We start from the raw sequence: 23,550 nt of genomic DNA on the forward strand, positions 1-23,550 counted from the left end.
TCTCACTCAAGTCAGGTTCATGTCAGAGTAACATACTTGGAAGGAAAGGAAGGTTTTACAAAATGTACATGATTAATCAAACAACTATAAGCTTACTCTGACAGAGTAAAGAGAAGATTTTTCTAAGATATACTTTTTCTTTGCTGCAAAGAGGATGGGCTATGGGGCTTATTGTATCCTATGAGCCAGTCAGTCCTACCCCTGACGAAGAGCACACTGATCATACACATTCTCTTCCCTCTCCCTCTCAACAACTGCTAGATTACTGGCTAGGAATAAGATTTTCAAACCTGTTTCAAATAGAGAACATGCAACCTCCTGTCTTTCACACCTGGAAGAACTCATTCATAATGTTTCTCAATGTTCCTTTAATAGTTTGTATGATCCCACTATGAAAGTTTCTTTGGGTTAGGAAAGAGTAAGTGTATTTCTCAAGATATTACAGTAATTTATCTTTTTCTTCACCCATAACATGGGAATATTAGTATCCATGTCAACTAATCATTATGCAAACTAAACGAAATAATGCTTTTAAAGTGATTATCACATTGCCTAACATACAAATGTTCAATGCCTGCTAGATAGTATCATCATCAAAGATAATTTATATTGACTATTTGACCACATAGTATCAGAAGAGTTAACATAAATGTTGAGTACTAAAATTTTCATCTTTAATACCTGGCAGGCAGCCAATAAATATGATTTGAGACTATACATTCCTCTCAAGGTGAGTTACAGAACTATGTTACTTAGCAGTGTGATCACACATACGCATCCCTTCCAATCTCCTGCCACTTTCTCTCAAACTCCGGGCCAGTCTCAATCCAGACTTTTACATTAAAATCATTCAGGCAAGCTGGGAATAAAAATGTAATTCTAAATGGTTCTTCATAGATATGGAACTCCAAATGTACAAGGACAAATGCAGCAGCACCTATTTGATACATTATTTTTCAACATAAATATTTTCATTACAATCTTTGGATTAAACAGACTACCAGTTTTTTTCCCTTTTTTCATTCTATTTTACTCTGTAAGTATACAAAATAAAACTAAGATCATCAAAGGATAAATACAATTTCTTTTAACATAAAGCTTCTTTCTTGTACTCTATTCCAAATAACAACAGAAATAATTCTATATAGGTATCTCCTGCTTTTCAAAAGTTCACTTTACACCATGTCCCTTTTACAAAAGACCTACATTATTATGTTTTCCCTAACCGAAACAAATTTGAAGAGGATTTTTGCTTTTACAAAAGAAGGTGAAAAGCAAAAGCAGCATTCAGTGTTTGTTTTGGAGAGTGCCACACTCCTTTCCCAGGATTCACACTAGGCATCTCAGCATCAAGCCACAAGAGTTATGGATTGCATCTACACTTTGTATCAATTTCGCTTATGTATCTTTAGCAAGATGTGTTCAAAGGTAACGTTCTTCGCTTTACACCATTTCAGCTTACAAAAAGTTGCACAGAACACTCTACTTTCAGATAGCAAGGGAACCCAGCTTATGTGTTATGATACTTTCTCCAGCCTAACACTTCTGTGGCTAAAAGTATTTTCCAAGACTTTCTGTAACTAAGGTACGACATAATCTGCATTCAGCTATGCGGAGGTGTTGAATGAAGACTTGTAAAGAGGAATTGGACAGCATGGGTCGGGTTGGGGGTGGAGGACAGGAACAGAATGGTAGTGAAGTGGTTATTCATCTGGGGCTGTCAGTGGTGGCTACCTGAGTGGGCCAGGGGTACTGGGGCTTATAAGGCCTGTAGCGGGGAAGACAGCTTTTATAGCAGGCCAGTTCTAAGGTGGTGTGGTTCTATAAGTTGTTTCTGGAAGTTCAAAATGTAGCCTATCCTTTAGCTCTGCCTTTGTGTCTGGAAATCCTCTTATTTTCTTTAGTAAATTATTCCTGCTTAAACAAGCTTATCTGGATTCTGTTGTCTGAAACTAAGAACCTTGACCAATACTCAGAAAATAAAAAACATTTCAATGAAACTCAATAAACTCATCTAATAAAGTTCAAAAATATGCACAACTAAAAACAAACACAGTTTTGAGGTCTTCACCAGTTTCATATTTGCTCTACTTTGATTTGTGCGGAGGTCATTGCAAGTAGATTTGAAATAATATTATTTAATAGTAGTGGTAATACAACAAGTAACTTCTAAGAATTACTTTATAGATCAATGGCCATTAATCAAGAGGTCTCTTTTAGACAGTCTCTTCAGCAAGCAGTGTAGGCAAAGTTGGACAGTCATATGTAAATCAATGAAATCAGAACATATCCTCATACCATACTCAAAAACAAACTCAAAACGGCTCAAAGATTTAAACATAAGACATGACCCCATAAAACTAGAAGGGAACATAGGCAAGATATTCTCTCACATAAATTGTACCACTGTTTTCTTAGGGCAGTCTCCCAAGACAATGGAAGTAAAAGGAAAAATAAACAAATGGGACCTAATCAAACATGAGCTTTTGCACAGCAAACGAAACCATAAGCAAAAGAAAAAAAACCCTACAGACTGGGAGAAAATATTTGCAAAGATGACAACCACCACCACCACCACCAAGGGACTAATATTCAAACAGCTCATGCAACTCAGTAACAAAAAAACCAACTCAATCAAAAAATGGGCAGAAGACCTAAATAAACGACTTAAATAAGGACCTAAATTTCTCCAAAGAAGACATACAGATGGCTGACAGGCACATGAAAAGATGCTCAAGATCACTAATTATTAGAGGAATGTAAATCAAATCTCAGTCGGTAAAGAGTCTGCCTGCAATGTGGGTGCCCTGGGTTTGATCCCTGGCTTGGGAAGATCCCCTGGAGAAGGAAATGGCAACCCACTCCAGAATTCTTGCCTGGAGAATTCCATGGACAGAGGAGCCTGGTGGGCTACAGTCCATGCGGTCACAAAGAGTCGGACGTGACTGAATGACTAACTTTCACTTTTCAAATCAAAACTACAAGGTACCGGCTCACACCAGTCAGAATGGTCACCATTAAAAATCTAAAAATAACAAATGCTGGAGAGGGTGTGGAGAAAAGGGAATCCTCCTACATTGTTGGGGGCAATGTACATTGGCATAGCTACTATGGAAAGCCATACGGAGGTTGCTAAAAAAACTAAAAATAGAGCTACCATATGATTCAGCAATCCCACTCCTAGGCACTTATCTAGAAAAATTATAACTCAAAAAGATACACATACCCCGATGTTCATAATAGCACTATTCATAGTAACCAAAACATGAAAGCAACCTAAATGTCGACAGATGAATGGATAAAAAAGATGAGGTACAGATATACACAACGGAATACTCCTTAGCCACAGAAAAAGAATGAGATAATGCCATTTGCAGCAACAAGGATGGACCTAGAGATTGTCATACTAACTGAAATAAGTCAGAGGACAAATATCATATGACATCAATTATATGTGGAATCTAAAATATGACACAAATGAAATTACCTACAAAACAGGAACAGACCCGTGGATACAGAGAACAGACTGTGGTTTGGTGTAGTGGGGAGGGATGGAGTGGGTGGTTGGGATTAGCAGATGCAAAGTATTATATACAGAATGGATAAAAAGCACAGTCCTACCGTATACCACAGGGAACTATATTCAACATCGTATAATAAACCAAAAAGAAAAAGAATATGAAAAAGAATGTGTATATATGTATAACTGAATCACTGTGCTGTACAGCAGAAATTAACACATTTGTAGATCAACCACACTTCAATAAAATAATTTTTTAAAAAACGAGGTCATTTTTAACACTCAAGGATTATGAATATCAAAACACAAAGTCTAGGAGTTAAAGGCTGGAGTCTGTAATTTCAACTGACCAAAATAACTTCAGTTTTTATTAATAAAAAGCAGAATTACAAAGTATGGGATAAACAAATGGGAAAAATGAAATTTTGCTTTTCACCAATTAAATACATGAATATAACGGGTGCTTAACAATAATAAGTCTGGGAGTTAGATATTTTTTTAAACTATAAAACCAACTTCGATAAAAAAAAAGACTTTCTCATAACATCAAAAAATAGCTAAAACATTTTTGGATATAAAATAATTATTGGCTCAAAATGAACTGAAAAAACTCTTAAAGAAATCACATAATCTTTTGTACGTTGATCTGAACAAATTATTTAAAAGAATCAGGTTGAAGAGTCAAAGTTTACATGACCATAATCTGTTTCACAGTTTCTGATGATAGTTTTCAATAAAAATTTTCATTTTGAAGATATAATTAGTATTTTTTAAACCATGTAATTAAATTTTAAAATGACAAAAATGTACCTATAATACCTATGTAAATTTATACACTGGTAAGGAAAGGTCTACATTTTGTTAACATTCTGTCTCCTGGTAAAGGTATATACTGTAAACTTAGTGTTAATACACATTTAGAAATTATTTAAGAAAAATTAATATATTTTAGTAATAACATTTCTGGCTACATTGTAGGTGTTTTCACATATTATATCTCACTAATCTATATAACTAGTCTTCAACACAGAAAGAATAACCATTTTTCTTAAAGCAGTTAATTAGTCTGCAGTACTTATTACCTAGGTAAGCTGAACAAAGAAACTATGGAGTGGCAGAACCAAATGTGAATCTAGATTTGTCTAACTTTTCTAAAGCACCTACTTATTTCTATTAGAGCAGGCTGAATCTTTCAAGACAGGTACGCCATCAGTTTCTTCATTATTTTTCTCACAGGAATATAAAATATTATACCAAATAATCATCTTATCTCCATCTAAATTGAGTGTTAAGAGTCAGTGAGAAGAGCAGGACATTTCACTTTTATCTATGAAGATAAAGTTGAGTGCTCTCCATTAATTATATGATAAGTAACAGTGAAGAGTTTATAAAGAAATATCACTATGTAAACATGGTTTCCTAATACTTTCTCTTCTCAACTTTCTGACATCTACTGACTTATTAAAACAGATCTATTCAACAGACAGATTCGATAGACTGTCAAAGGCAATAGTCTTTTTCATTTATCACAAACCTGGTAATTAATTCATTAGCCTGCCAATCAACCACACTACTAGAGAGATTTGTGAAAGTAGAATGAAACAGCTTACCGTGCACAATGATGTCTCTGTGATTTTTAGGGTAAAATCTGAAGAAAATTCCAAATCTGAAACAGATGTCGTATGACAATCTATATGCTACCCATTAAAAAAACAGTAGAGGGAAGGAAAAATAGTAAAAACAAAATCAGAAACACATAAATTTTTTCTTTTTATGCAAAAAAATTACTATAAACCAATGCTTTGCAAACTTTAATCACCCACACTCTACTTTGGGGATTATTTCTAAACTTAAGGGCTACTAGCACTAATATTTAATTACATCTACTTTAAATCAAATCAGTATTTTTTACTTAGACTGGTTATATGAATAATATATACAAATTATGGCTCTGTTGTGCTAAAGTTTTTTCTAAGATAGATTAAAATACTCTCAAATAAAAAGTGTTTTCCTGTGTTCCAACTAAAATCATTTTGTAAACCACCACTGGTACACATTCGCAATAAATTATGTGTGGTAAGTCAATCTTCATTGTAGGAAATGCCAACTTGAAAACACATGCTATTTAAAAGAACAAGGTGTTTTAGAATTCATTTTTGTAAGTGCATTTGAAGTTTGTTAGATATTAAGAACAACCATAACAATTCCAACCAATGAACAAAATCAACTATGAAGATTCACTTCAGGGGAAAAAAAAAAATCGCCAAATATTCTTATTTTCCCGTTCTGTCCTAGTTCAAAGTCTTCTCCATTTCACTATGGACAGGAGATGGACTTGGGTACAGCAGTGTGACCAAAGGATGCTGTGCTGTGAAGGCTCTCATTGGCATTTGGCTGACCATGAATAGGTTATAACACAGCGAACACAATTCACACGACTACTTGAGGCATTATTCTATTTTAAACAGTGAGAAAATTTTAAAGAAGCTACATTGTGGTTGCCTTTTATTTATAACAGAATTGGGGAATACAGAACAGGCAACATTTACCTAAACAAACAAAAATAGAAAGGCTATGTATACTTTTTAAACACCTTTGTTTATCAGTCCTAAATTTTCTATTTCAACTATTTTATTTACCCATAGCATTTTAAAGAATTAAGCCAAGAAATAACTAGAAAGAGAAATTAGCACCACGACATGGGACCCTTCTCTTTCTGTTCTGTCTTAAGATTGAATTGGCTATAACCATATATCCTTCCCTGAGTGGAAGAATCCAAATAAATCCTTTACACTCAGTGTACCAGGGCACTGAACAGTCCTATAGTCATTAACCATGCTATATTTTTTCTTAAAAGCTGAATGCAAGTTTAATCAGCTTGTTTTCTTGTTGAGAATGAACTTTTACTGATTATCTGTTGAATACTTTGTGCCAAGAATAATTATTGATACTATGAAAGTAACAGTGTGACTAAAAAGAGACAGTGTTCTGAATTTAACACTAAACAAGCTATATTTATTTAATTATACAATTGAAATAGATAAATTAAGGAGTCTTTCACCAAAACCAACAGTACTATCACTAACTGCAAAATTACTCAACCTATGCAAATGTGACATAGCAAATTGTCAATAAAACTAGAGATTAACATGGTGAAGAATATAAAATTAAAATAGCAGGGTTTTAGTCTCATGGACATAGTCACTATAATTACTTAATCTGAACAGGCTGGAAGAAATCTGAATGAGAAGTTAAACTGTGTGAAATATACATGAATGAATAACCTGGCTGTAAATAAGAAGCTTAGAACTAAGGGCAGGAGGTGGTGGTGAAACAGAAATGACAATACCACAGGACTTTCTGCCTTTACTAAATCAATGATTCAAGCTTTTAGCGTAAGAAACTTTACTGCACAAAGAGAAGTGATTCCAAACGGACAGCACAGTCAACTGGTAAATATTATGACATCAAGTTGCTTTAATTAAAATGAATAATGATTAGTTTTGAAGACCCATACTTAAAATCAATTCATTAATTTGAAATACTAATCTCATAAATGAAAAATAAGAAAAAGCCACACCGTTAAAGAAAATTAGTACAGTACCCACCTTAATACTAAAGGCATCTGAAATAAGTGTCTTTGGATCTAAAATATCCACCACAGCCTCTGGAATGACTGCTTTCTTCATGCAGGACATGTTGAAGCCATAGACGTCATCCCAAAAAGCAATTCTATCAGCATGCTTATTCATATCACTTACTGCCACAAGGCTGATAGTGCAAATATCAGGGTAGACTGTAACAAATAAAACACCCAACAATTTAGTATTATCTCCCTTTATAACAAAATACAATCATTAAGGCTAAACAGAAATACCAAATCCAAAATAGAGATTACTAGCAATTGATTACTAGCAATGGAGGGTAGGAAGATTAAAATAAGGATTTCAATGATGAGCTCCTATTCAAGTTATTTTAAAAGGGTGACACAATCTTGAATTTATTAATATTAAACATGCTGACTGTAAAAAGGTACTAGATTTTTACCTTATATGCTCCTCTGAAACGTGTAAAGACAAGTCATTTCTAAAGATGTTATGTGACATGTAAAGAAAATTATGGGACAGAATTTTATAGTTGTATAGGAGACCAGTTCATATTACCCTCTTTTATTTATTATAAAAGGTAAATATTTAGGAGCACTAAATATGTGCCAATAAGTTACTAATTTACAGACTGTGGATACATGACCCTACTCAAACTTACATTTATACAATTTTGACAAATAAACTGACAATTATTTGTGATGTAATAAATACTAAGAAAGCGGAAGCACAAGGTACTAAGAGACCTACCGAAAAGAAAAAAAAAAAAAAAAAAAACCAGCTAACTCAGGTTTGTTTATGGCAGGGAAACAAGGATATTATTACAATGAGCGCTGAAGAACAAGTAAGTTTGGAACAGGGAGAGGGAGATATGTTCTAGATAGGGTGGGCAGTGGGCATCTAGGAGCATAGTACACTCCAACTTGAGAGGAATAAGAAAGGAATACTAAGTTACAAAGGTAAGTAGAAACCAAAAGAAATAAAGCCAGTGCTGAGTAAACCACATTAATAAACTGGACTTTATTCTGAGAATAAGGATAACCCAGTGAAAAATTTTATATGAAGAAGCACCTGGTCAAATTTTGGTTTCAGAAAAGCCACCTGGAGTGCAATGTGGAGAATAAATGGTAGGAAACAAGACTTAAGAAAGAGGCACTTGTAATGACTGAGCTGATCTGAGGTAGAGTGACGGCTATGGGAATGGAGAGGAGGGATACAGTCCAGGGAAGTTTAGGAGGCAGAACTTACAGACTAAGACAGGCTGGCTATGAAAGCGAGAAACAGGGAAGAGGCGAGGATGACACGATTTATACTCAGTGTCTGGGCAAACTATGGTACTAACCAGGGGAACAGGGAATAAAATAAGGGCAGATTCAAGAGGACTATGAGAGTTTAATGCTTAGACAAATAGGTAAAAATTCCCAATCACCAGCTGATACATAGGCCTGGAATTCAACAGAGGTGATCTGGATTCAATGCCAAGCGAGTAAGTGTTGAGAGGTAGGGGAATAGTGTGTTCAGAGAAGACTCTTCCTTTTTATTTCCTTAGTTTTGGCTGTGCTGGTCTCCACTGCTGTGTGGCCTTTCCTGTAGTTTCGGAGAACGGGGGCTACTCTCTAGTTGTGGTGCGTGGGCTTCTCACTGCGGGGGCCTCTTTTGTTGTGGAGCATGGGCTCTAGAGCACAGGCTCAGCAGTTGTGGCGCGTGGACTTGGTAGCTCCATGGCACGTACAATCTTCTCGGATAAGGGAATGAACCTGTGTCCTTTGCATTGCCAGGTGGATTCTTTACCACTGAGCCACCAGGGAAGCTGAGAGAAACCCTCTTCTAGTAACAAGTAAAAGTCTGTAACATAAAATTTTTAAAATATTGATGCTCTTTTTTTTGGACTAATAATAAAATTAACTTTGTCCTTCAAATGTCAACATTTAGGAAATTGTATCAACACACTGAAAGCAAGTACATGTGTGCCGAAGAAACAAAAGAAATAATTTCACTCTTATTAACTTAGCCTTCAGACTTAAACATCAGAGAAATAACCCTCCTTCCTCCGAACTTTCTTTCCACAGCTGTAGGAATTTTATTATTCAACGAGAGCGGTACTAAATTATCTTCTACATAAAGCCCATGATAAGATCTGTTGACAACAAAGCAACTGCTTCTTCCAAACCTGACATCTGAGATACCCAGAAAAAACCCTGGTGCTCTGATACTGATAAGAAGTTCCCAAGTCTTGTCTAAAGCAGCGAGTGAGTCAGGTGTGACAGCTGCACTGGGCTGGAGTCGACTGCTGGGTAACCTGAATTACTTCTATTTTCCTCTTCCTCCACTAACGTGGTAAGCCTCTTGACTGTGTTTAAATTTCTGATTGATATAAATTCTTCAAAGTAAAAGATAAGCTACTGCAAATGGTGATTCAGCAAGAGTTATCTGCTATAGGAGAGGTATGCATGTTTAGTTTCCTGAACTAGGACCTTATGATGAGGAACACTGAAGAAGAAACAGAAGCAACTTTAGATATCCCCTGGAGAAGGAAATGGCATCCCACTCCAGTATTCTTGCCTGGAGAATCCCGTGGACTGAGGAGACTGGTAGGCTCCAGTCCATGGGGTCACAAGAACTGGACATGACCTAGCAACTAAACTACCACCAAGTTTACACTTTGTCAGACTTAATATGACCATCACAGAAGCTTTCCAACATTATGTCCTGTAGTTTCACCCTTAAAGAGGAACATAATAGATCAGGGGTCAGCAAACATTTTATATAAAGTGACTGCATTAGGTTTTGTAGGCTATATGGTCTTTACTGAAACTATTCATCTCTGGTGCTATGATGTAAAAGCCCCACAGATAATTATAAATACATGAGCATGGCTATTTTCTAATAAAACTTTATCTACAAAAATAAGCAGGACACTAGGTATCAGTTCAGTTCAGTCCCTCAGTCATGTCCAACTCTTTGCGACCCCATGGACTGCAGTCATGCACGCCAGGCTTCCTTGTTCATCATCACCAATTCCGGAGGCTTGCTCAAACTCATGTCTATCAAGTCAGTAATGCCATCTCATCCCCTGTTGTCCTCTGCTCCTCCCGCTTTTAATCTTTCCCAGCATCAGGGTCTTTTCAAATGACTCAGTTCTTCGCATCAGGTGGCCAAAGTATTGGAGTTTCAGCTTCAACATCAGTCCTTCCAATGCATATGCAGGACTGATTTCCTTTAGGATGGACTAGTTGGATCTCCTTGCAGTCCAAGGGACTCTCAAGAGTCTTCTCCAACACCACAATTCAAAAGCATCAATTCTTTGGCGCTCAGCTTTCTTCACAGTCCAACTCTCACACCCATACATGGCTATTAGAAACACCACAGCTTTGGCTAGACGGACCTTTGTTGGCAAAGTAACATCTCTGCTTTTTTAACATGCTGTCTAGGTTGGTCATAACTTTTCTTCCGAGAAGCAAGCGTCTTATGGATATTCCTAACACAGATGAGGCAGTGTACATTCAAGCCACTTAACATGGTTCATGTAATGTAGCAATGTAGTAAAGTCACTCAGTCGTGTCCGACTCTTTGCGGGTCCCATGGACTGGAGCCTATCAAGCTCCTCCATCCATGGGATTTTCCAGGCAGGAGTGCTGGAGTGGATTGCCATTTCCTTCTCCAGGGCCTTCTCCATGGGATCTTCCCGACCCAGGAATCGAACCCGGGTCTCCCACATTGCGGGCAGACGTTTTACCATCTGAGCCACTTAGAAACAGCATTAAGAAGTAAGGATAACTTTTCCACTGTTTTTATAAGGAAAAACTCAGTTACTACAATTAATTAAAAAGAAATTCTGATATTAGAGAAATGCAAATCAAAACTACAATGAGGTATCACCTCATACCAGTCAGAATGACCACCATTAAAAATTCTACAAATGATAAATCCTGGAGAGGATGTGGAGAGAAGGGAACCCTCTTGCTACTGGTGGGAATATAAATTGATATAGTCACTATGGAGACTCCTTAAACAGCTAGGAACAGAACTACCATATGACACAAAAATCCCACTACTGGGCATATACCCTGAGAAAACCATAACTGAAAGAGATGCATGTACCCAAATGTTTGTGGCAGCACTTTTTACAACAGCCAGTACGTGGAAGTAACCTAGATGTCCATCGACAGATGAATCTTACAGAAATCGTGGTGTGTGTGGAATATTACTCAACTATAAAAAAGAACACATTAGAGTCAGTCCTAATGAGGTGGTTGAACCTAGAGCCTATTATACTGAGTAAAGGAAGTCAGAAAGACATTGTATATTAACGCATGCGTACGGAATCTGGAAAGACAGTACTGATGAACCTATCTGCAGGGCAGCTATGGAGACAGAGACACAGGGAACAGATTTGTGGACACAGCTGCGGAAGCAGAGGGTGGGACAAATCGAGAGAACAGCATGGAAACATATATATCACTATATGTAAAATAGATAGCCAGTGGGAATTTGCTGTGTGACACAGGGAGCTCAACTTAGTGCCCTGGGACAACCCAGAGGGGTGGGATGGAGAGGGAGATGGAAGGGGAGTTGAGGAGGGAGGGGACATATATATATCTGGGGCCAGTTCATGTTGATATATGGCAAAAACGAACACAATACTGTAAAGCAATTATCCTCCAATTAAAAAAATTTGCTAACAATTAGCATATTATAGGAAGTAACAATAACATTTTAACTGTTAAAAAACAATTAAAAATATGTTGGTAATAAGAAGAAACAGACTAAAGAGGAATATGACTTAATTTTTTGAAGTTTATTTTTCAAGCTAATTATCAAATATATTTCACAAAGATGTAAAAAATCATGGCCTCTGTATTTGTTAGAATTTAGAAATAAGTTTTTATCTTTCAGTTAGTAAGATCTATGAATATTCATGAAAGACTTGGTATCAGTGCTATAGGTCAACTTGATTCTTTATCCACCTCCTCACAGCTGGCTAACATTTTGGGCCACCTGCCAGCATCCTGACTAACCCTCTACCTTTGCATTCTGATACATTTGTCATCTGATTTTTGTCAGATAGAAGCATAATTGAATAATTATTCCCTCTTGTAGGTGAAATTAACAAAGCACTGACTGGACAAAAGCCTTCTCTTAGCAGACCATTTATAAATTCATGGCTTTGACATCTGTGTCCTTCTCGATTCATTGCCCAGAATTCATTTGTCACTAGAACAGCTCACATGGTGAACAGATAAAGATGGGAAATCCTTTATCCCTTAGAAATGCCTCACAAACTTTTGGACACTAAAGGATAAGACTGAGATGCATGAAGAAACAACTCCTAGTAAACACTAGCATCATTGTTTGTATATAAATAACCAGAGAAGGAAAAGGTTTATAACAAAAAGGAGATAATAAGTCAAAACAGACTGTTCTTTTCACAGTATACGAACCACATAGAGGAAAACTTTAGTGAAATAATAGTCAATGATAAAATGACTGTCACAGATCAAGGAAAATGCACTACTAGGTAACTACGTCATCAAACAATCGCAGAGTTTTAAAAAACTAATTTATATAAGGTTATCTTAAAAATCAACTGTTTATTTGGAAATTGGAACATTTTCTCATCATTAACATAATACTGACTGGGCCCACACTAAAGCTTAGCTAGGCTAAATTGTTGCTGTAATATACACTGAAAAACTATACTAAAAAAGGTAGAAAATGATAGTACTGCACTATCACTGAACAAAACCAAAATAATAAATGTGGGGAAAATGAATCTGAAGATGAGGAACGACACAGTGAATTACGGAAATACTGAAGGAAACCTCTAAGCACTATGACACAGAGTCAGTGACTGGTTATACTGAGATAAGTTATGGAAAAGTTAAGTACTACACAAAAGGCAGGTGAAGATGCCTAAACTGACTGCAAACTTTTAAAATGTATAAATTTAACATGAATCTCATGTTTATCAGCTATAACTCAGGAGTGGAATTAACGTTTATTGAGCAACTACTTTATGTCAAGCACCTCATTTAGACTTTTGACTGATTCTATAAAGCTAGATTATAATCTCCATTTTTCAGATAAGGAAACTGAAGTTCAGAGGAATAAAATAACTTGCCCAAATTACTGTTCTTAATCAGATAACTAGGAACTAGTCATCTGATGAAGCAGGGATTCAATTCGAGGTCTGACTGCAAAATTTTGTGCTTTCCATTATTCATGATGCCACATTTTGTGCTTTTCAAATGGAGGAAAAGGAAAGAGGAACTCAAGTGCACTAATGAGCACCTGTTGGAAAAGAATGAGGAAAGAGAAAAGCGTTGAGAAAGATTAAAGATTAATAAAACTTCAGGGCAAAGTGAGGAAAATGGGAACGTTCTGCCTTACCCATGCCATCTGAGTAAAGGAATGAGGTGACAAAGCAAAAAGACACTAAAAAGGAGAGCAACCAAGCAGAAATGGGGGAGAAGTCAATACACTCTAGAGTTCAGCTTGCAAGGGAAAGGCATTCGTAAACCTGGAATTCATAACAGAGGCAATTTCTTATTAGCATAGACCAAGATTCCAGTGTATGTATCTGCCACTCTGTTCTGCCGCCCTCTTCTGACCTGTGTGTGAGATTTCCTGTTATGAGGCAGATCTGCTTTCTTTTACAGAAGCTGAAAATGAGAAAAAGTTGCTTTCCCTCCTTTGCAAGTTAGGCACGAGTCCATGACTGAGGCTCCACTAACGATACACACCTAAATCTCTGTCTACTTTTCAGAGGCAGCAATACCTACTATTGTGTACTATCGCTGTTTACTTGCTAAATCACGTCAGACTCTGCGATCCCAGGCACAGTAGCCCTCCAAGGCTCCTCTGTCCATGGGATTACCCAGGCAAGAATACTGGAGTGGGCCACCACTTCCTTCTCCAGGGGATCTCTCCGACCCTGGGATCCAACCTGAGTCTCCGGCTAGGAAGGCAGATTCTTTACCAATGAACCACCAAAGGAGTCCACTACTGTGTACATCTTAAATAAATTTGAAAAATAGGATGATTCCCTGAGTTTTTGGTTCAAAAGTATCTGATGTAGTTTTTGGTTCAAAAGTATCTGATGTGGTTTTTAGTTCAAAAGTATCTGGAATTTTAATAAAAGGTCCCAGACATTGTGATGGTCTGTCAAGATTGGGAAATAATGATTTAGGAAATGGCTGTCTGAAAACTCTGCTTTGCATAAACAAAGTTCTCAACTTAATAATCCTGACAATTTATAAATTAGAGAAGCAGTATACTGAGAAGGACCTCATAAGGAAGCTGAATTTTGTTCTGACCGTATGAGAGAGGAAGAAAACTTTCATTTTCCTTGTAATGAAGGGCAATGAAAATAACATTCTTTTCCAATACCAGAGACGATGTCTCCTTTAATGGGCCTCTACATTTTTATGCAAACTATAATTTTACAAAACTGTTATCAGTTCTGAGGAAGTTTCAAAACAACAAATTATTTCTTCGTGCTCCAACAGTATCAATTAGTCCAATTCTAGAGGATGCCAACTCTGATTATGACTAAAAGTGGAGTCTGCTAGGCTTCTACGGAGAAATTTACTCTTTTTCCTTTTATAATGAGAAGATATTTTGTGGGGGAGATTCTCAGAAACAAACAACTTAAGTATGTCATTCTTAACCAAATTTTCAGACTGTTCATGTATTTTATATACATCAACCTTTTCAGTAGCTATGAAGATGGGCATGATGTTGCTACTTAGTGCTAAGCCTTATTTTTATGATTAATTATATACTTTGCCCAAATTCCCTTTTGTTAGGTATCAATATCATAACTGTTTTTTCTTATTTGCTTGAGTATCTTTTTTTTGTCCTGACTTTTCTATGTAATTTTGTTTTAGGTGTACCATAGAATCAGGGTTTCTCTTGTGTTCCAACCTAAAATTCTTCTTCTTTTATAAATTAGTTTAGTCCATGTACACTACTGATATGAAAAATTTTCTTGTTCCTATCATGTTACTCTGTATCTGCAGTTTTTGTTTTGTTTTTCAAGCAGTTCAACTGCACGACCTTTTCCCTTTTTTCTTAAGTGTTAATTCTTTTATATACGAAGTATGCCTTTTTTGTTCTAATAGCTAACTTTATAATTACAACCTTACAGAATATCTTCTGTTTGTCTCTTTTTAATAGTATTTACTAATCTCCTATCACAAGTAATGATAAAGTTAGTGTATTTACTTGGTTCTTCCCCTTTCCTTTCCTCTTCTTAATCACCCAATTATTTTTTAGTTATAGAGATATATTGATAATACTAACAAAAATTATAGAAATGGCCATAAAGTTAGTACATAGCTTTATTTTTCAAAATAGCTAGAAATCAAATTATATCATGATTCATTTGACCTGATGGAGGTAATACTGCTTCATTTTTTTTTTTAAGTCAATTCTACTAAGGTAAAATTTACATGCTATAAAACTCACTCTCTTTGCCCTTTTTGGTGTACAATCCTATGTGATTTGACAAATACACTAGTTATACAATCACCACCAAAATCAAGACACAGACAGGATTGATGACCACAAGCCTCACCATTCAATTTTAATCAACAGTATCATTTTAATATTACCTTTGTAGTAGTAAATGTACTTATAATGCTATTATGTTAGTTGTCAATTTTAAATGACATAAACAGCCAACCCTCAAATTATGAAATAATGAATTCCATAAATTCCTATTAAAGATAAATCTATGTAGGTATTTTGACAATTTTAGTTTATAAAACATTTGTATCTATGCTTCAATCCTAAAATATACATTGGTTTTCAACTTCCTTGTAAAAATATGCACTGGTCATGATCTAACATTTTCCTGGTTTTCCTCCTGATTTTTTGGTTGGTTGAATGTAAAACCACTACATTTCTGATATACAATTGGTAAACTGATAATAAGCAGAAAGTAGTAAACCCACTTTCAGTAACTTTACAAAACTTAAAAAAAAATTATTTTATTTTATTTGGCCTCACCACATGGCATGTGGAATCTTAGTTCCCCAATCGAGGACTGAACACGGGCACAAGGCAATGAATGCACCGCGTCCTAACCACTGGACTGCCAGGGAATCCCAATGGAAGTTTCATTAGTGATAACAGCAGAAATGAGCACCTCTACAGTACTGTGGAATTACTTGGTGATTAGGAGAGTGAATACTTCAGTTATTGGCTGACTATGTTTTATAAAGGCCTTGCCATTATATATAAAGTTGAGACATAAATAGAACTAAGATTCCTATAAAAATAAATTGTGGTCCCTCCATGCTTATATAGTCTTCAATAGTCTGTTTTTCATAATTCAGTTATTCTTTCTTAAATCTTTACATTACTAATTGCTTAGTAAATCTTTCATTAAGGAAAACATAAAACTCTTGTTTGCAATAAAAGAATGAGCATCTAGATGACCGATGATATTCACTGAAGCATGCTCAAACACACAAAACAGGCTAAACCACTTCATGTTACTCACTTCTGTCTTTTCCTACTTTTTTGATTCTGTTGACAAGTGACATTCAATAGTACCACTGAGGCAGCTGAATGCTGACCTCTCTTTAATACACCCCTAGAAAATCTGAGTGCTAAAAGCAGCTATATAAAAATATGGAAAGAGAGAGATTTATGCGTCTCTCCTTTATCCCTCCGATGATGGAAAATAGCTCTGCCACTGTTTCAGCTACAACCTCTTTATTCACATGGCTGTAAGTTCTTAATGAATTTCATCAAGAATTCAATTTAAATGTATTAAGCTGCTGTCAGGTCTTCAGTAAGATCAATGAACACCACTCAGGGAGGTATGGAAACAGTTTTCTGAAATCTTCCCCTGAAACAACTTCAAGGCAAGAATGAGATTCAATAAAATGCACTTTAGTAAAGAAACAACAAGGGACAGTCAATAGAACATGAATACTAGAGTCTGGCAGATCTGTGTTTAGAAAAACAAGTTCAAGGCTTGGGTATTTAAATGTACCATCCAGGACATCTATGTTTCTAAAATCTCAAAGGGCTGTTGCGACGATTATATGTAATACAATAAATAAAGGCAGACTGTGTTATTTGGCAACTAGTAGACAAACAGTAGATAATATTAGTTTTTAGTCATTAAGTATACTTTTCATAAAAAAAACACTGCAATTATTAAAAGATATAGCCAATTATTACAGGGTAAAATACATCTAAAACATTCTAGCCACATTCATGTCACAGATCAGAAACGTATCTTGAATTGGTTGCAGAAAATACAGTGATAAAATGAGAGCATTTTGCAAAAGAAAGGCAATCCACTTAAATGTTATCATAAAAAGACCTCAATTGTACTGGAGAATTTTCTGTGCACTTTCTGTTTTGGCCTTACTGATTTTTACTGCCAAAGTAATTTCATAGAACATGAATGGGCTGGAGGCATATGTATGCTCAAGTGCTTTATGATATCAGTTCAAAATGTATCCTCCTTTTCATCTACTTTTATATAGCAGTTTTATCAACTATACTCTGACCACAGAAATGACTTACTAATTCTAAAGCTTTGAGAAAGGGAAGGTCCAGGGAAAGGTGAGTGAAGGGAGACAGATGCTATTCAACTCAGTTTTAATGATTCAATGCAATAAACATGTGTTATGTACTATCTATAGTCCAGGAGCTGTAGAGCTCAGTAAAGAGCCAAAGATGAGCAAAACATAATCCTGAGGACACTCTATCTGTATACAGCTGTTTACAGCAGAAAGCCTATAAAACACAATCTCACCAAGTATGCAGATAATGTGAGTGAAAGTTCACTACGGACATGAAAAGGAAGCCTTCCACATTTATTGGGATCTATTTTAAAATACTGACTGGTATGCGGTGCTTTATAAATTTAACAGAAACCAATATTTAAATGTTCTTGTTAAATCACAGGGAAGACAGGTTTATACATTTAGTGAAGCCATGGAAAATTTGCTACCAAAGTAAATGATTTTCAACCTAGTATGAAAAATTGTTTTGGGGAAAAACAACAACTAAATGTCATAAAAACAAACAAACAAATCAAAAGACTCACGTGTTTACGAGAATACCATTAACTTGGGAGTCCTGCCTATCTTATATTAATATAATGTTCTACTATCAACAGTACACTAAACAAATGTCTTAAACCTTCCTCTAATGGAAACATCTTTCATCTCTATTGGGAACTTTCTCAGTCATGCATAGTTTATTTGAAATCCAAAGGTTCATTTGGTTCTGCCAGACTAAAATTAGATTACTAAAACTAGAATTTTATACTCACCCGATCCTCCTTTTGCCAAGTATTTGTTCTTTGCATAAAGGACAGAATCTAACATAGACTCAAAGAGAAGAAAATAGCCCTATATAAATAAAAAGGAAAAAATGTTTTCAGAAATGTGCAATATCATCATAAGCATAACTTTAAATATTTAGGCTACTATTTCAGCAAAAAATAATTTTTTGACTCTACAATATAATAGTCTTCAAAGTTTGAAATTACTTTTTGCAGGAAATTCCCCATGTAATAATTAAATCAAGCCAGGGTACAAAGTGGATCCAGAATGTTTATTACAGTAGAATGTAATGAACCTTCTCCACCTGTGCTTCCACTTCCTAGACGATTGTTTCTTCCCCATTAAAAGCAAAGTTTCACATAGAAATTGCTAATATTATATAACTTCCTGGAATATTGCAGTATGAATCTAGACCAATTGTTCTATTTGCCCCCAGAGAACATTTTTGATTGTCACAACTATTTAGGAGGTAAACATCCTTTACTGATAAACATCTTTTACTGACACAGGATGGCCCCCCAAACAAACAAATGTCTGATCTCAAATGTCTATAGGGCTAAGGCTGAGAAACTGGTCTAGAATGTCTTTTCCCGAAGTTATTTTCTGCCCAAAGACAATCTCTTTAGAGAGTTTTTTTTAAAAAAAGACGAGAGGGGACTTTTAATCAAAGAGGTGAGGAAGAGCAGACGCTCTATTCTCCTCAGAGAGATTCATAATGCACAATAGCACATTAACAAGTTCTGAAAAGTGTTACAGTGAAGAGTATGGCATATTTCCCACTTTTTGACTAGAGACCTTTCTTTTTCTATGTTACATATATCAACATCTTGCAGAACTCTGCTGTCTGAAACACACTGCGTGAAACTTGGCCCCAGTGCACTCCAGATTCTGGAGAATACCACTGACTCCTTCACCAAAAACGGATAATCACAGCACAAATGAAAAGATAACTCACCACTTCAGTAAGTCCCCTACATACGAACCAGTTCCATTCTGAGAGCACGGCTGTAAGTCTGATTTGTAAATCCAACAAAGTTAGCCTAAGTAACAAGCTAACACAACTGGCTATATAGTACTGTACTGTAACAGGTTTATAATACGTTTCATACACTAAAACATAAAAAAACAAAAAATTAAGAAAACGTTTTTACTCTTACAGTAAAGCAACTTGAAAAGTACAGTAGTACAGTGTGATAGCTGGGCATATTTGAATCTTTCAAAGTTTGCTACTTGAAGGTTCGTATGTAGAGGGCTTACTGTATCGGTGTCACATACACAGCATATTCTAGCAGTATGCTACACAGTTTATTATAGAAATGATAAAGTAATTATAAGTGAGAGATCAAAGCCAGTTTCTATTAGTCTTCTTCTGGGACCCATCTCCCAATAGCCCTGAACAGTATGGAAAAGTAAGTCTTCAGTACAGTGCTTATTAGCATATAGTAAACCCTATTATTGCTAACATGGATTTAACTCAGATGACCATTATGTCTACTACTGCGGACAGGAATCCCTTAGAAGAAATGGAGTAGCCATCATGGTCAACAAGAGAGTCCAAAATGCAGTACTTGGATGCAATCTCAAAAACGACAGAATGATCTCTATTCGTTTCCAAGGCAAACCATTCAATATCGCAGTAATCCAAGTCTATGTCCCAACCAGTAACGCTGAAGAAGCTGAAGTTGAACGGTTCTATGAAGACCTACAGGACCTTTTAGAACACCCAAAAAGATATCCTTTTCATTATAGGGGACTGGAATGCAAAAGTAGGAAGTCAAGGAACACCTGGAGTAACAGGCACATTTGGCCTTGGAATGCGGAATGAAGCAGGGCAAAGAGTTTTGCCAAGAAAATGCACTGGTCATAGCAAACATCCTCTTCCAACAACACAAGAGAAGACTCTGCACATGGACATCACCAGATGGTCAACACCGAAATCAGATTGATTATATTCTTTGCAGCCAAAGATGGAGAAGCTCTACACAGTCAACAAAAACAAGACCGGGAGCTGACTGTGGCTCAGATCATGAACTCCTTATTGCCAAACTCAGACTAAATTGAAGAAAGTAGGGAAAACCACTAGAACATTCAGGTATGACCTAAATCAAATCCTTATGATTATACAGTGGAAGTGAGAAATAGATTTAAGGGCCTAGATCTGATAGATGGAGTGCCTGATGAACTATGGACGGAGGTTCATGACATTGTACAGGAGACAGGCATCAAGACCATCCCCATGGAAAAGAAATGCAAAAAAACAAAATGGCTGTCTGGGGAGGACTTACAAATAGCTGTGAAAAGAAGAGAAGCGAAAAGCAAAGGAGTCCAGAAAGAAAAACACCAACACAGTATACTAACACATATATATGGAATTTAGAAAGAAGGTAATGATGAGCCTGCAAGCGAGACAGTAAAAGAGACACAGATGTGTAGAGCGGACTTTTGGACTCTGAGGGAGAGGGAGAGGGTGGGATGATTTGGGAGAATGGCATTGAAATATGTATACTATCATGTAAGAAACGAATCACCAGTCTATGTTCGATGCAGGATACAGGGTGCTTGGGGCTGGTGCGTGGGGATGATCCAGAGAGATGATATGGGGTGGGAGGTGGGAGGGGGGGTTCATGTTTGGGAACTCATGTACACTCATGGCACATTCATGTCAATGTATGGCAAAACCAATACAGTATTGTAAAGTAAAATAAAGCAAAAATAAAAATTAAAAAAAAAAAAGAAAAGCAAAGGAGAAAAGGAAAGATATAAGTATCCAAATGCAGAGTTCCAAAGAATACCAAGAAGAGATAAGAAAACCTTCCTTGGTGATCAATGCAAAGAAATAGAGGCAAACAGAATGGGAAAGAAGAGATCTCTTCAAGAAAATTAGAGATACCAAGGGAACATTTCATGCAAGGATGGGCTCAATAAAGGACAGAAATGGTAGGGACCTAACAGAAGCAGAAGATATTAAGGAGAGGTGGCAAGAATACACAGAAGAACTGTACAAAAAAGATCTTCAAGACCAAGATAATCACAATGGTGTGATCACTCATCTAGAGCCAGACATCCTGGAATGTGAAGACAAGCGGGCCTTAGAAAGCATCACAACGAACAAAGCTAGTGGAGGTGATGGAATTCCAGTTGAGCTATTTCAAATCCTGAAAGATGATGCTGTGAAAGTGCTGCACTCAGTATGCCAACAAATTTGGAAAACTCAGCAGTGGCCACAGGACTGGAAAAGGTCAGTTTTCCTTCCAATCCCAAAGAAAGGCAATGCCAAAGAATGCTCAAACTACCACACAATTGCACTCATTTCACATGCTAGTAAAGAAATGCTCAAAATCCTCCAAGCCAGGCTTCAGAAATACGTGAACCGTGAACTTCCTGAAGTTCAAGCTGGATTTAGAAAAGGCAGAGGAACCAGAGATCAAATTGCCAATATCTGCTGGATCATCGAAAAAGCAAGAGAGTTCCAGAAAAACATCTATTTCTGCTTCACTGACTATGCCAAAGCCTTTGACTGTGTGGATCATAATAAACTGTGGACAATTCTGAAAGAGATGGGAATACCAGACCACCTGACCTGCCTCTTGAGAAACCTGTATGCAGGTCAGGAAGCAATAGTTAGAACTGGACATGGAACAACAGACTGGTTCCAAACAGGAAAAAGGAGTACGTCAAGGCTGTATATTGTCACCCTGCTTCTTTAACTTATATGCAGAGTACATCATGAGAAACGCTGGACTGGAAGAAGCACAAGCTGGAAACAAGATTGCCAGGAGAAACATCAATAACCTCAGATATACAGATGACACCGCCCTTATGGCAGAAAGTGAAGAGGAACTAAAAAGCCTCTTGATGAAAGTGAAAGTGGAGAAAGTGAAAAAGTTGGCTTAAAGCTCAACATTCAGAAAACTAAGATCATGGCATCTGGTCCCATCACTTCATGGCAAATAGATAGGGAAACAGCGGAAACAGTGTCAAGACTTTATTTTTTGGGGCTCCAAAATCACTGCAGATGGTGACTGCAGCCATGAAACTAAAAGACGCTTACTCCTTGGAAGAAAAGTTATGACCTACCTAGATAACATGTTGAAAAGCAGAGACATTACTCTGCCAACAAAGGTCCGTCTAATCAAGGCTATGGTTTTTCCAGTAGTCATGTATGGATGTGAGAGTTGGACTGTGAAGAAAGCTGAGCGCCGAAGAATTGATGCTTTTGAACTGTGGTGCTGGAGAAGACTCTTGAGAGTCCCTTGGACTATAAGGAGATCCAACCAGTCCATTCTGAAGGAGATCAGCCCTGGGATTTCTTTGGAAGGAATGATGCTAAAGCTGAAACTCCAGTACTTTGGCCACCTCATGCAAAGAGTTGACTCACTGGAAAAGACTCTGACGCTGGGAGGGATTGGGGGCAGGAGGAGAAGGGGACAACAGAGGATGAGATGGCTGGATGGCATCACTGACTTGATGGACGTGAGTCTGAGTGAACTCCGGGAGCTGGTGATGGACAGGGAGGCCTGGCGTGCTGAGATTCATAGGGTCGCAAAGAGTCGGACACGACTGAGTGACTGAATGAATGAATGAATGAATTATTGCTAAAGGTGAACAAATATCAGTGCTACCCTCACTCAGCATTGTGAAACAAAACTGTTTTCATTCATTTGCTCTGTGCACAAATTAAGTGTCTAACAAGATCAATATACAAAACAATGAACGATGTTTCAAAGGTTTCTATACAACCAGAAAAATCTGCAAAGCCTGAATGGGTAATTTTCCCAAGAGATTAACAGCAAATTTAAATTTACAGAAAACACAGTTCTCATGTTTGAATCACTTATAATGGAACCTAATTAAATTGCTGCTAGCAACTCTACACTGGCATTTACCTTTTCCCCCCAACTCACTAATTTATTGATAAGAAAGTAACTGCCTACAAAACACAGACTTAGCAACAAAACTCTTATTAATGTGTTTACTTAGGAAAATTAAGGATTTGGACTTCCCTAGTGGCTCAGACAGTAAAGATCTGCCTGCAATGGAGGAGACCCAGGTTCAATCCCTGGGTCCAGAAGATCCCCGGGAGAGGGAAATGGCAACCCACTCCAGTATT

At 36.7% G+C, this 23,550-nt stretch overlaps 1 protein-coding gene across 1 annotated transcript in view; it reads right to left on the reverse strand.

The window, feature by feature from the left end:
• The window catches only part of PRMT3 (protein arginine methyltransferase 3), a 135,797-nt gene that overhangs the window by 43,753 nt on the left and 68,494 nt on the right, over positions 1-23,550 (reverse strand). Inside the window, exons 11-13 of the mRNA XM_018043427.1 lie at positions 18,428-18,506; positions 7,129-7,316; positions 5,131-5,217 (exon numbers count right to left, since the gene is read on the reverse strand). Coding sequence (XP_017898916.1) covers positions 5,131-5,217; positions 7,129-7,316; positions 18,428-18,506 — 354 coding nt within the window. The remainder of the gene's footprint in view (positions 1-5,130; positions 5,218-7,128; positions 7,317-18,427; positions 18,507-23,550) is intronic.

This window comes from Capra hircus, chromosome 29, assembly GCF_001704415.2.
Source record: "Capra hircus breed San Clemente chromosome 29, ASM170441v1, whole genome shotgun sequence".
NCBI lineage: Eukaryota > Metazoa > Chordata > Mammalia > Artiodactyla > Bovidae > Capra > Capra hircus.